Source organism: Ptychodera flava, chromosome 16 (genome assembly GCF_041260155.1).
Source record: "Ptychodera flava strain L36383 chromosome 16, AS_Pfla_20210202, whole genome shotgun sequence".
NCBI lineage: Eukaryota > Metazoa > Hemichordata > Enteropneusta > Ptychoderidae > Ptychodera > Ptychodera flava.
This window is the reverse complement of record NC_091943.1, coordinates 19266481-19282191: the sequence shown is the minus strand read 5'-3', so window position 1 is coordinate 19282191 and position 15711 is coordinate 19266481. Positions and strand designations below refer to the sequence as shown.

The following is a 15711-nucleotide window of genomic DNA, read 5'->3' as shown; positions in this document are numbered from 1 at the left end:
GTGAGGTAGACCTCGTGATGTTTCAAAGCAATGTATAGTCTTTGACCATTTCGTAATACTTGCCGGCATTGTGGTGTGCCAAAGGTAACAACGTCTCCACATCCTCGCTGCTCTGTACAAGGTCAAGGTGAGCTAAGGTGTGATGGAGGGCTCTGGGATAGTTCCGTATTTCCTTGTAGGCGATGCTGAGATTCTGATGCAAGGCACATCTCAGTTCCATGGACCAGTATTCCGGGTAGTCTCCGTCTTTGCTGTTCTCCTTCAGGTCATCGCCGATGGCCAGCAACTTCTCGTAGTAAGCGATTGCCTGTGGAATCTCGTTTTCAAGTAGGTACACGTTAGCCAGGTTCACATAGCACTGCGACTCGAACTCCAAGTCTTCTTGACTCATGGCCAGGCTCAAGCACTGCTCAAAGTAGTTCTTGGCCTTGGCAAGGTCTTTCAAGGTGAGGTATGAACTCCCCAAGGTGAATAATGCTTTGATCATGTACTTGATTTTGTCAGATCTGATCTTGAGGGCCCTTGTCATGACTTCTATGCACAGGTCGTGGTGGTTTTCCTGCTGTAGCTGCATACCAACCTCAACTAATTTCTGCAATGGGTTCATATCTGCAATAAAGGACAAATAATACATGAATTATTTCATCGAAAACATGTATTATGTAGTAGATTAGTTATTTAAATCTTGAATTCAAAACAATTCTTATCATGAGTTATTTCATAAATAAATTAATATCTGGTTTTTCTTTCTTCAATTCAAACTGCCTCATAACTGCAAAAACCATTTTGAGCCCAAAAATGTCTCTCTTTCATTCGAACCAATTTCAAAAATTTCCAAATTGTGAACAATTGTGGTTCCCATTCATTAAAACTAAGATTAAACGATACATGTATACTAAGATTTGTGGGTGCACAGTTTGTGGCTACACAAACATGTACAAGTGCCAGTACCAAAAACCATGGGTCAAAACTAAGTTAGGGTCCCAATATTGTATTTAAGGTACTGTAGTATGCGCCTCAAAAGTGAAAGACTTAAACTTTCGCCAAAACTTTCCTAAAGAATATTTCAACCATTCTCTTTCAAAATCAAGAATAAAATCAAAGGTTGCCAGAAACTTTTGTTACTAGAGAAACAAATTACCCAAGATTTACCAATATTTGAAATTCAAAATGGCCTCCATCCCTATGGTAATTATACCAGGAAGAATGAAATTTGCAATTTTCAAAAAAAATTGTAAAAACATTTCTGACTCAAAGAGCTCTAAAATGAGCCCCTATAAGTGTAGATCAGACTAAAATTGAAAAGTGTGAGCTCAGAGTAAGAATATCTGTCCCCAAGACACATTCTACTTTCATTGGCAAAAAAGTGACCCCCCTTGATGTCATACATGTATTATCGTAACACTGCTCTTACCTTCAAATCCTTTGATGATATCTTCAGGAAAGCTGCAGAGATTGGATGCTACCACTGTTATGTTGTCCACCAACTGTTCCTCATGCTCGGCATCATGGTCTAGGGCATTCAGGAATGAGGTAATCGCTTTGTCATAGTAACTCTGGTGGTCAAGGCTAACTGCCAGTAGGTAGTGACCCTGAAAATTTCAAAAAAGTAAGATGACATTATACAAATGCAGTGAATACCGGTATTACATGCTACAGAAATGAGAGAATAATAATATTGAATTATTTGTAGCTTTGTCATTCTTGATCACTTTATTTTATTATTTTATAAATACATTTTTGGTTTCAGAAATGGATTTTTTAACCTTAGATTACAAAGGACCAACTCAAACCACAGGCGACCCAATAAGTATTACTGAGTTTTTCACACTGTTTTCTCTACCATTTCTCTTCTTTCTTCTCTGAATGATCGGAATAAATAAAATAAATGGTTTATATAACCTAACCTAGCCTCTGTGACTCTTTATTTATTTTACACCCCATTACAAGGACGTATATCTCTCATACACACATGCTGTAATTAATTAGTCAACACAACTAATTATGCTAATCCGTGGACTTATCAGAGGTTGGTCAACATCGGAAAGATAGTGATGTTAATGAAAAAGGAGTAACCATTCCTATCTTTCGCGATGTTGACCAACCCGTAAAATCCCTGATAAGTCCACGGATTAAAACTAAAACACTGCACCTGGTTGTAGTTCAACCGAGCTCTGATTGGAGGCAGATACGAGGCTGTTACAATTGCTGTTACTAAAGCCGGTGTTCTGCCATCTATACTCATTGCCATCTACACTCCATTTGACCTTTGACACATACACTGGCATATCACTCAATTGTTATGCAATAAAATATCGCATTCAATCTATACTCTGCCCTTGACACGGCTCAGGGAAATCGGGAGGAAAACATCTTTTACAAATTGAATTTACGATCAACAGGCTGACTTGCCCAAGCAGAACCATGACAACGGACTCAACAAAGCGAGGGCTTGTATAGTCTATGGCCAGAAGAAACGGTTGCAGGGAGTAAAGATGGCAATGGGTGGAGTATAGATGGCAGGAGTATTGATGGCAAGTGCACTTGCCATCTATACTCCGTTGCCATCTATACTACATTGCTGTTGATACTTTGTTGTCATCCATACTCCATCACTAACTATACTCCATTGCTATCTATACTTATTGCTTTCTAATCAATACCAATTGCTTTCTATACTCCATTACCATCTATACTCCATTGCTGTTGATAGTTTGTTGTCATCCATACTTTGTTGTCATCCATACTCCATTGCTATCTATACTCCATTGCTATCTATACTTAATTGCTTTCTATACTCAATTGCTATCGATCTTTACTCCATTGCTCTTTATATTTTTAACCTTGACGAGAAAGAAGTTTTGAAAGGTACACAATGAATGGAGCACTGAGGAGTAAAGTGCCTTGCTCAAGGGCATGAATTTATTTTAGACATTATGTTTGACAGTGACTCAACAAATCGAGGGCCAGTATAGTCTATGGCCAGTAGGGAGTAAAGATGGCAATGGATGGAGTATAGATGGCAGGAGTATTGATGGCAAGTGCACTTGCCATCTATACTCCGTTGCCATCTATACTACATTGCTGTTGATACTTTGTTGTCATCCATACTCCATCACTATCTATACTCCATTTATCTATACTTAATTGCTTTCTATACTCAATTGCTTTCTATACTCCATTACCATCTATACTCCATTGCTGTTGATAGTTTGTTGTCATCCATACTTTGTTGTCATCCATACTCCATTGCTATCTATACTCCATTGTATCTATACTTAATTGCTTTCTATACTCAATTGCTATCGATCTTTACTCCATTGCTCTTTATATTTTTTAACCTTGACGAGAAAGAAGTTTGAAAGGTACACAATGAATGGAGCACTGAGGAGTAAAGTGCCTTGCTCAAGGGCATGAATTTATTTAGACATTATGTTTGACAGTGACTCAACAAATCGAGGGCCAGTATAGTCTATGGCCAGTAGGGAGTAAAGATGGCAATGGATGGAGTATAGATGGCAGGAGTATTGATGGCAAGTGCACTTGCCATCTATACTCCATTGCCATCTTTACTCCAATGCTGTCCACAAATATACTTAATTGCTATCTATACTCCATTTCTATTCATTACTATGACAAGAGAGAGGTTTTGAAAGGTACACAATAGATTCTAAACTTTATAAAAATAAAAAAACCGAGAAGAGACTTCTTGGGGCTGTACATTATTTCTTTGTTCATTATATTTCACGAGGATTTAATTAATTTTGGAAATAAGTTTGACAATGACTCGACAAATCGAGGGCAAGTATAGTGTGTGGCCGGTAGAAATTTGGTTGTACAAAGAATAGATGGTAGGAGTATAGATGGCATGTGTACATGCCATTTATACTCCACTGCTATCTATACTGTTTTGCTGTCTATACTTTGTTGTCATGTATACTCGATTGCTACCTGTATATGATAGGTTCCTAACTGAATTTCTGATACGGAGCTTCATTGTAAAAGCTGCACTGACATATTTTTAATATACCAGAGGGACAGTGAATAAAGATGATTACTGCTGTGAGTTAACGGAATCATTGACAAATTCTGCCAGTCAGCGACTTTGGTAAATGGATGCTTGGAGTACAGTTGGCAATTGCTTTCAATAATCAAGATTAACTACGGGCGTTTTGCAAGAAAAAAATGTTAGAAATGGATCTGAAATATATTAAAGCATTAGTACATTACGGAGACAAAAAAAACAACAAAAAAAAACAATGAAAACATGACTGACAACACAAAAAACTACCAACTTCAGAATGTGAGTTCACATAAAAATATCACGGATCAACCAATCGCCAGTATAGCTACAGGACCCGGGCCACTACCCATGCACTGTACACCTAGCGAAGTTCGTACATAGAGATTGGATCTGGAAGATTGGTGAGCTTAGGTGTGCACAGTGCAGCGGATTCTGCAATGAAATCAAACATTTTATATCCTTTTTGCAATTTCTTAACATCGGAAAACGATATTTTTTTCTGTTGATAAAACTGATAAAAGTGGAGTATAGATGGCAAGAGAGCATAGATGGCACCTTGCACTGCCATCAACACTCACACTGGCAGTTATTTGCATAACAATGGAGTGACATGCCAGTGTATGTATCAAAGGTCAAACAGAGTGTAGATGGCAATGAGTATAGATGGCAGAACACCGGTAGCTTGAATTTTGTTTTGTGAAACTATTTATAATAAAAAAATATAAAATTTGATTGACAACTCACGCAAAATTTGCAAAATATCCCCCAAAAATAAATAGAAGTGGGACACGGGGTCCCCTGGTTTAAAATTCCTGGCTGCAACACTAGACATACAGTAACAATTGTATGGAGTGTACAGAGTATGACTAATTACCTGAGGTATGAGGGGGTTGATCTTCACCAGATGTTCGCATCTTTCTGTGCCAGGTCATACTTTCCAACTTCCAGGTAGACTGCAGCCCTTGCACTCAGCACCTCTGGCTTCTGTTCATCAATCTCCAGTGCTTCACTGTAGTATTTGATGGCTTCGATGTAATCCTTGGCTTGGAAAGCTGAGTCTCCTTTGCTTTGGAGATCTAGAACCTGAAAATATCAAGATGCAGAAACGAAGAAAATGATGGGAATGGTTTTTACATATGGTGTTCAGACTTTAATTAGTGTCCACCACTGTATGCTGCATGGCCCTTCATGTTCATGATATGTGTAGCAGTGTGATAAAGCACTGGTACTGGTTAAAGGCACTTCTAGCGATCCCTGGGATGGCTTTGTTCTAGTATGTAAGAGGATTATGGAGGTGTGGTAGCCTTTTGTTTTCCATTGAAATTGTAATCTAGCAAGTAAATTTTCTGATGAGACAATCTTGTGCCAATGCAAGATCATCTAATTGATGCATGAATATTTTTTCCTTGTAAGATACTTGTATTATGACATACGGGCCTAATACAGAGACTGTAAGATTGTTAATATTTTTTCAAAAAGAAATCATTAATTTAAAATAACTTACACTTTGTATTCATCATTTTCACTGATTGGTTCACTGCCTTCAGCTATGCTGTACAAACTGCCAATGCTGACACTCCGTATCTGACCATTGACAACAGCCGCCAGTGCTGGGGAGAGGGGGAGGCAGGATTCATCTTGCAAACTGGGGGTTCCTGTGCAGGGGAAAAAAAATGTTAATATCCTTTTTTCATTCATATTGACTAATGTGCAGCTGATGTCTTTGAATGTCACATACATGTTATAAAACTTGTATGTGACAATAGACAATCTCCAAGAACTCTAAACTTGGGTTTTCCAAGATTATTGGCCTTTCTGTCAATGATGTCAGCATACCTAATATACTAATGATCAATCCACCCCTCACCAACAACATGCAATTGTGACAAGCCAATTTCGAATCCATGCAAATTAGATTGTCTGTTGATTGGGAATGCTCTGAAAATGGCCTGAATACTCAATGACACATCATTTCTCCATGGCCCCTGCTTTACATGTCGCACAGCCCACCTGGACATCTCAATGCCTGACCTAACGACTTGCTCTAAGGTGGTAGAAATTTTGGAAATCAACAAGGAAGGAATAGTGAGCTATTTGAAGGCCACATGCACTACTTGGACAGTCAGAGTCAGCTCCCTCCCTATCGTTTACTGTTTAGAGAGTAGTACTTGTGACCGCGCATCAAGTTACTGTTCAAGTTTCATTTCAATGCTGCCACAGTGTAACTATATTGACCATATTTCTGAGGGTCTGCTACATGTACATGTACAACTACATGTATGTGAATTTGGTATAAATACTGATATCATTTAGGATTTGAGTGATATAGGGTACTTTTGTAAGAGTACAATAATGATAGAAATATTACTTTTTATCAAGAATATTCAGAATCATAAATTTATTAATGGTCTGTAATACAACTGCACGAATTGGCACGGAAACTGATCATCGTTCAAGATTTGAGTGGCGTAGGGTACTTGCGTAAGACTGTAAGTATACAATAATGACAGAAATATTTAATTTTTTTGACAAAAATATTCATAATCATAAATTTATTAGTTTTTTTCACACTCTTGCTATGACTGACAATGCTTATGGCCCTGTGCTATTTCAGGAATAAGCACAACTTTGCTGATTTTTCTTTGAATGACATACTCATCAGTTACTGGAAGCATACCAGCAAAATTGCTTTTAATCATAATATCTTTCTTTCAAGCATTTCTAACTGTTTGACCATACTTTATGGTAGAATGCACATCAAGGATAGATATTTGGACTTAAAAAACTATTGCAATACTGTTTTGGTCTACATTTTGTGGTAGTTCATTTTGTTGCTCATGACATAAATAAACTGAATTTTTTCCCCCTGAGTTAACACAGGATGGTGGAATTGTGTAAGGAAATATCCGTTTATTATAAAAGTACCAAATTTTGCACGGTGACCCCTGTTTTTTTCCTTGATTTTGAAAGTGAGTTGTTTAAAGTTCCATTCCAGATAGTTTGAGCAAAATTTATGTCTTTTAATTTGGAGGTGCATATTACCAAATGGACCTGCAACGATACATTTAATTTTAACATTTAAATGGGCATTACAGACTTTTTACAAAATCCTGCTACATCTACAAAGGGTATGAGGAGCAATCTCTCTTTTCAGAAAAGAATGTGAATTTTTTTTCGAGAGTTATTCCTTAGTCAGTGCATACATGTGTAGCTAGTTAACTGTGGTATGGTTGATTGAGTCTTGTTTGTTCGTTTGTTTCTAGAGGGCACTCTACCTATATACCTGAGAATGTCAAATTTGTGGTCAAGCAAGTCAATTAGCAGTTCATAACATTAAACTTTTATACCTTCTCTCACTCTATCCTGTATATTAAATTGCAAAGCTGATATTTTCGGGAAAAGGCAATGGGGCCATAGCCGCATTAATAAACTTTTGACAATGGCCAAAACCAATGTAAATGCATAAGTTTCATGACAAGCAACAATATACTGGTACTCTGGAGGGAGTGACTTTGTCACACCTATTACTCCCTGAACAAGAATTTGCACGCTAGAGTATACCAGTACAGTCCCTGTGAGGTACGCACATCTTTTTCTACTATCTGTAACCAATGGTTGGTACTTATATAGCTGGCAACTACGGGCAAGTTTGTTGCATCTGCTGTCCCTGTTCATACAGAATAACAAGGTCACTGCACTGAATTTCACAAAAAAACCTTATAAAATCATAGCATAGACTGATTATACAGAGACAAAATGAGACAATCATTCATTTGTACAACAGTCACTCCGACAAATCGTGCTTCAATCATTGAATGATTTCTTATACAACAGTCTTCCACACAAAATGGTATGACTGATCTCAGCTGCAGTACAGTAGCTCAAGGTTTTGCCTGGGTATTTGGGTCGGACGGCATACTCAGGCAAAACCTCGAGCTACTACATGTACTGCAGCTAGACTGTTCTTGGATTTTGCTGAGGAACTTACAAACGAATCAGACGATTCCCAGACACTTCGCACCAAAACCACTTCGCACCATACCATCTCGTCCCATACCATTTCGCACCAAAACCACTTCGCACCAAAACAACCTCGTACCAAAACCTCTTCGCCCCAAAAATCACGTCGCCCAAAACCATTGCGACCCGAAAAAAAAACACGACTTAATTCCCCAATTTATCGGTAACCGTTAAAAGCTGAAAATAACCAACCACTGCCAGTGAAGTTTTAATCACCTTTCTACCATCCCAGGACTAAAATCTTGAAATTGTACACATTTCGAGAAAATGACATCGCAATGTACTGCGCAGGGCACCTGAAATGTACCATTTAGTAGTTTGTGTGTTTCTTTTATCTAATATATGGTATGGTTTCATGGAAGAATAAATGGTTCGTGGTAGCCAAGTTGCAGGTAAAAACAACATTATGATACATCGTGACATCAATGTTTTAGGACGAGTTAACGGAACTATACGGTAAGCTAGGTGGTTTTAGTACGAGGTGGTACTTGGGGCGAAGTGGCGTTGGACGAGGTAGTACTTGGGACGAGGTGGTTTTGGTGCGAAATGGTTTTGGGACGAAGTTGTGTGGGGCGAACTGGTTTTGGTGCTAAGTGTCTGGACCCCAATCAGACAGATCTGATTTTGTGCCACTACTGTATTTCTACAAGGTCCCCTTTGCCATCCTTTCTACTGCTGACATTTATTATAAAATTGCGTTTTGCCATGCTTTAATAGACTACAGTTGTGTTTCAACATTTGATTGTGCTCTATTATATTCAATTGCTTTAGATTCAGCTGGTGTATAATTTCTTTCAAGTTTGATGTGTTAAGTACTGTCTGTTTGAATTTTTCTGTAAAATTGTTTGTTGTGAGTCCTTCACACTGGAGCGTTTCTGGGACACCTGATTATATTCAGTCACCTCAAACTACATATGCTTCTCAAATGTTTACCCGTCAAGTTGGTAAGGTAATAATAATATAGTGTAACTGTAATTCAATGTATAGCAAAGTGTACATGTACAATGTAATTGTGTAAATGAACGTGTAATGTATCTACCGTCATATTCATAACCACAGAGCAACGGTGCACTCCGGAGATGCACAATTACAAATGTTTGGAGCAAATAAAATGAAGAGCAAATTTTACAATAATATGTTTGTAAGCGTTACAATCCTGGGTCAGGTTGCCTGTAGATAATTTAGGGCATGGAGCTCGGAGGTACCTCTTGACTGGGGTGACATGAATATGATGATCATGGACACACGTCTTCACAACAACTACACAAACTTGCTTTGATATAGAAGAAAGTGACGGCTGGAAATTAACTGACTTACATCAACCAGGACTCTGTTGTATTCTTGTCACTGCTTACATTGTGTCAGCACCTGCAGTATTCAGTAAGTGGTACAATTCCGGTGATTTTCCGGATAACGACAATCCATTACAACGTACCCGCCATTACAAACACTGTACTTTGCATATCGATGCACTCTTCCCTGGCAACATGCGTTTAGTTTACATCGATATAAACTACATTAGCTTAAAGGGTCTTTTTAATAACTGGATTTGTAGTCAGAGTAGATTTTAAAGTTTATAATAGCTACGATGTTACATTTGAATATCATCTAGTTACAAATGAATATTTTTCAATCGTTTGTTTCCATAAGTGGGCGACTTTTAATGTATGTTAGCAAATTACAAAATTACAATTTTTTTTAGTTAGTTAGGTGGTAAATGGCCCTTTGAATGACCTCGACAGCCATCCCCCTCTCCCCATGTTTCTTACGGCGCATGCACAGCAAACCGCGTAATTTCAATACTGCGCGCTGTTCGTCAAGTTCCCCCCAGTTTCACTTTCAGGCGTAATTTTTCTAGTGTCGTGTACGTCCATTTCGTACAAAATAGAATACATTTAAACAGGTGGTTTGGCTGAAATGCAAAGGCGAAAAAAATGTCCGGTAAGTTTGGGTTTTTTTTCATATTTTAACATTGGCACGTCGGATCACAACAATTTGAAACAGGAACTCTTCATGTCTGCGGCAACTTCCTCTGAAAACTGTCGTTTTGCGCCGTAGTTGTTCACACAACATCAACTTCTGAATTCAAAACCGTAAGTTGAGAATAAATGTGGTTTTGCAACAGACTGTGAGTGGGACCTGTCTCATTTTCATCCCAAGGTGTCAGGTCACCTGGCCTTGGTGTTCGAACACAAGTTGTCTCATGTCAGGTCATTCACCTGCTATTGAACCATGATTTTAACGCCTTCATCCATTTTCGATGAACTTGCCAGTCGAAATATCCTCCATAGTACATGTGTACTTTCCTTTTATTTAACTTATCATATATACATACTCTACGTGTTTCTCCAACAGGCAATATCACAGGCTTTCGACTCAATGTAAGCAAACCGTCAAACCGCCACTGATGCAATAGAACAAATTCTATTGCAACAGTGACGGTTGGCTTGCATTGAGTCGAAAGCCTGTGGGCAATACAGTGAATATCACATGGTGAGGGGTAGGACGATGAGACTTAAGAAAAACAATAAAACTAGCTAAATGTTTCACTTCTTAAATTGTGCCAAAAAATGCAAGACTCCAACTTTTGCTGCAACTTTCCACAATGAAATCTTCAACAATATTTTTACAAAATCAGGGATAAAACTCAGGGTCATCAAGCAAAATTTGAAACTAAAGAAACAAATTATATAATGTTTAATATACAGATGTTACAGTGATACCTATTTTTGGGAAAAAAATTCAATTTTCAAAGAACTAAGACTGAAAAGTTTTCGTGCTCCAAGAGCCTGAAAATGAGCAGAGGTGCATTCTACCTTAAAAAGCAGTTTAAATGTCTCCCTGGAATGATCCGTTTTACACAAATGTATAATTTTTGTGCCTTTTTACATCTCTACAGCCTCTGTTGTGTAAATCTTTTCCTGGGGCAGAAGAAACTGTTTCAGCTGAAAATGCGGCATCTGCATTAAAGTTATCAACGCAGAGGCGTCCTCTTCAAACGAACAGACTTTGGATCGATGCAACAACAAAACCCAGCACAGTAAGGGGTAAAACAGACAGCAGCATATCCAGTGCTTCGAATGCCACCACCTGTTGTACCTCTGACACCAGTGCGTCAGTCAAAGGGTTTGTCAAAAAGGCATTCCAAAGCTGCCCTTGGTCAACACAAACACATCGATGATAGGCGTTTCAGACAAGAGATACCATCATCACAGTTTCTCAGTACCCTGCATGTAGAAAAGACCAAGATGGTATCCAAAAGTTCCAACCAAGTCCGTCAACAGCTTATGGTAATGAACCCTACCATAGTGTGGATACGGGGCCCAGGCATAAACCACCTTCAATGCACAGAAGCATGTCCTTGACTCACAATCTCGACAAGTGCGAGACCAGACTTAACAAAAGTGAAGGTATATTTGTCACAAGGGCAAACCGGGAGCAGCTGTCTGTCAGTGGATACAGCCTGTCTCGTAGCCTTTCAATCGGTAGAGTTGAAACTGCAAACAGTAAGCCTGAGATGTTACCAGGGAATGCCTCATGGAGACCTAGCTTCCAGAGAAGCCAGTCTGTGAATGCTGTTCGAACTCCAACAGTTTATTCTGTGAGTGCAAGAGTGTCTTATCCAGGCCGTAGTCTCACAGGAAGTACATCTATGAAAAGACAAAAGCAGAAAAGGAGAGTGGACCGTCAACAGACGTTCGTGAAGAGCTCCACAAGTGTGGAAACTCTGTGAAAGATTTGTCTCAAGAGAAACAAAGTCACAGGTGTTCAAGATTCATTTATTGGTTGCTCTTCCCTGTGGTGGTAACCCTACTGCTTGGAACTCTCAATGTCGCTTACAATGTTGATTTACAAGCAAAACTCCAAGGAAGAACACAGTTTATAGCATCAGAAGTTTGAATCTAAGTACCCCGGGCTGAAAGAGAATTTTCAGGAAATGGTGTTCGGTCAGCACATTGTTTCAGAGGTTTACCTCAGATCATCATGGACTATGTTTCCTCTGATGCTGATCCAAATCCACTGGTTCTGTCGTTTCATGGCTGGATTGGAACCGGTAAAACTTTTGTCACCGATCTCCTTATGGAACAGCTCTTCAAGAAACAAAACCTTGTAAAGTGTACCCACAGGTTTGTTTCCTCCTATGATTTTCCTCTTCAAGACAGACATGATCAGTACAGTGCCAGGCTCATGCAAGTCATCAATTCAACTGCTCTCAACCGTTGCAAAGTCATACTTATTATCTTTGATGAAGCTGATGCCATCCCATTAGGTTTAATTCCAACACTGGTGGTGCTGTTCAAGGACACAGCTGAAGGTGTAGGATTTGGGAAGGGGATCTACATTCTAGAGAGCAACCTCTTTGGGCAAGAGATCAACAGATTCTTGATTCATCATGTACTTCAAGGGCAATCACTGGAGTCTGTGACAGCATCGGAGATAACTGACTTCCTGCACAATACTGCTGTCCGCCAAGTGGATTTCCAGCAACCTGACATGGAGGGTGATGATGAATTTGACAGTCACAGGGCGCTTGTGGGTCACCACCAACTAGAGTCTGTCATAGACTATAAGATACCTTTCCTACCTCTCACACGGGATGCTGTAAAGCAATGTGTCCAGCGGGACCTGAAGCAGAAACGCCATGAAGTCACTAGTTCCATTGTGGACCAAATCACTGAGCAGTTAAAGTTTTTCCCTTCAAATTTAGGACTGTTCTCCGTCACTGGGTGTAAGAAGGTTTCACCTCATGTTGATCTTGTCATGGGTTAAATGGAAAGTGTTATTTATATGTTAAAGCCCATTTTGTGAAAGTTCTGACTTGTCCACTGATCCCAGTGTGATAGGGTATAGAAAAATCAGCTGTAACTTACTTTCTTAAAACGTATAATGTACGGTAAATTACTCGTACATTTATTAAGGCAGTTTGCACCTTGGAAATGAAAGACAAACTTTCACTCAAAATTTTTCTCAAGTAAACTTTTAACCATTCGCTTTCATTAGCAAGAAGATAAATCAGGATTCACCATCCAAATTTTGGTACTAGAGAACTAAATTACCCAATGTTTACATTTATAGCTTTGTCAATACCAGTGAATTTATTGTGTCACACCCTCAGATTATTGCTGCTAATGTATCTGACTATCCAGCATTGTGGCCCAAGATGTTTTCTACATCTACAAATTCACTGGCATTGGCAAACCTATAAAATAATAGCAATAACGTACGCTCCCAGCCATAATGGACTCAAGCAAACTCTGCACTCCATAATTTACTCAGCTCCGCCTTGTCTTAGCTTTGCCTTGTACATTATGTCGTTCAAAGTTTGCTTTTGTCCATTATGGCCCGGGAGGGGATACATTATTGTTTAAATTTTTCAGATTCAAAATGGCTGCCATCCCTGAGTGATCTCAACTTGATGGGAAAAAATAAAATTCCTGATTTTCCACAAAACTAAGCCAGTGAAAACTTTACTTACTGCAAGAGCTTCAAGATAAGCCCCCACAAGTGGTAAGCCAAACAGAATTGTGAAAGTTTGAAAGTTCAAATATCTGTTACTGAGATGCGTTAGATCTTAAAACTGCCAGTGAGATAGTGAAACTCATATCAAATAGAGACTTTGATGTGCTCACTTTGAAAAAGGAACACTCATCAGTCAGATAACTGATTCATTCCAATTGACCAAAATCCAGCATTGATTGTATATTTTTTGTTAATATATATCTTCTCTCAGCATAATTGTATTTATTTCAAGAGACATTTACTGTTATTACAGCCTTAAAAAGATTCTGAGGATTGAAGAAGTGCCAGTACCTTTCTGTCAATATTAATATGAACTGGCTTTACTACCGGTCAATGATCTCTGTAATAATTCATTTACATTTACATACATTTACCTTGAAAAGTTTTTTCATTTGTCATTTCTTAATTATCAGCAAGCATTGTGTAAGCTACTGTAGATGTTCTAGATTTCAATACTACTGGGTCTGAAGAGTTGCTCGCCTAACCTGTTCACCCCATTCCCAGTAAACAGGTCAACAATCACTGTTGATAACAATGGGTTTGGGTCAAACCATTGTGGTGAAAGGGTCAATGAGACCCGGTGTTTGCTCCAGTGGTGTTGTGAAAACAAATTCTGTGCTTTCCGTTTATCACACTTCCTAACCGTAAAGTATGATCACAGTTGGCAACCACAATGCAAAACGAATAAGAGGAGTGTGTAAACCTTAGCAATCACTGTACAGGTCTTATGTGAATGCCGTGTCAGACAAATGGTGTATATAGTTCCATTTCACCATAATAGGTTGTGAATTTCTCTTGACCATATGTATGTTTTTGCTTACTCTTTCACGGTTTTGCTTAGACTATTATTGTATTTCCTCTTTGAACGTAACAGCAACACAAACATTTTGTATTTCATCTCAATAAGGAGTTGAACCCAAAAGTTATGTAGGTCACAAATATTTCATGATGTTAATGTTTTCATGGATTGGACTGATAAGAATGCCAAGTACTGTCAATGTCGTTGCAGAGATTACAATACACAGGTCAGGTGTTAGTACCAGTATTTCCCTCGTAGAGGTATTTTTCAAGGTAACAGTGAAGATATTGGACACAGACAGCATCATCAAATTTATAATGTATAGCGTAGGGGGGTTGTTTTTGTTAAGGACAGAGTGCATAGCTACAGATTCACTCGCTTCCAAAAAAAACACTTTCAGTTTGTATCCAAAAAGTTTGTTTCCTTTTATCATCACTCAATGCATTTGAAAAGACAATATTCTGAAGCACTGGCATGTAAACTTAAAGAATCAAGGGGTTGCTTGCCCTGCTAGACTATTGTTTGGGTTTTGTTTGTTATCATTGCACATTTTGTGCAAACATACGTAAGCAATTTATGTGTAATCATGTTGAAGATGTAACAATGTACCTAGCATGACCATTTGTGCATGTGATCAATCTCACAGGGTCAGCTACATGTCACATTCAAGATCCCATTAAAATTTTGAATGTTACAAAACTACAGTCATGTTTGACTGATCAAACACAATACCTTGGTAATAGTCTTCCATAATGGCAAAACTTACACCAACAAAAAATTTCATTCGTTTGAGTTATGAAGTATATCATTTTGGTGCTATTTTGGAAATCTTTCATGGTATTCAGGCTTATACAAAGATTGGTTGTAAAAGAAACCCTCTGGTTTACCTTACTCTAGTGATCATGTTGTTCGGTACAAGCAGTACCTCAGTTGAATTGGTTAAAAATGTTGTTTCAATAAAGTTCTTTTGATCAGACCATACAAGTATCTTTTGTTGGCTTGTTCCTCCCCCCCCTCCACAATTACACACTTTTGACCCAAGATTTAACAGAAATCATATGGTGTGCGCTTCATAGTTTCACAGTCCGGGGTACACCTGTACAAAATCAGTGGACAGCCCCTATCCTCACAACCTATAGGATTAGAAGCAGTAGGCGTGCATGATTTTGTAATGACAATTTCCATATGGCTCTTGCATTAACAAGGGTTTGGCAATCTTTTATGAGTTTTGAGTGTTATTATTCTCACATTCTTGCTTTTCTTCCCAGAGCATGTTCAAGAGCTGTGCATGTGACAGATTAGCATCTGACACAAATTCAATTGCCAACACTAGAATTGCATTTTACGC

General features: G+C 38.5%; 2 protein-coding genes across 2 annotated transcripts; one reads left to right on the top strand and one right to left on the bottom strand.

Annotated features, from left to right (window-relative positions):
* Positions 1-22: 22 nt before the first annotated feature.
* On the bottom strand, positions 23-5101 carry LOC139114223 (G-protein-signaling modulator 2-like). Its single transcript, XM_070675801.1, has 3 exons — positions 4899-5101; positions 1415-1592; positions 23-609 (listed from the first exon to the last, which is right to left on the bottom strand). The coding sequence occupies exon 3, from the start codon at positions 605-607 to the stop codon at positions 23-25; it is 585 nt and encodes a 194-aa protein (XP_070531902.1). The 5' UTR covers positions 608-609; positions 1415-1592; positions 4899-5101.
* A 4701-nt stretch (positions 5102-9802) lies between these two features.
* On the top strand, positions 9803-15339 carry LOC139114220 (torsin-2A-like). Its single transcript, XM_070675798.1, has 2 exons — positions 9803-9985; positions 10944-15339. The coding sequence occupies exon 2, from the start codon at positions 12029-12031 to the stop codon at positions 12812-12814; it is 786 nt and encodes a 261-aa protein (XP_070531899.1). The 5' UTR covers positions 9803-9985; positions 10944-12028; the 3' UTR covers positions 12815-15339.
* Positions 15340-15711: the final 372 nt, after the last annotated feature.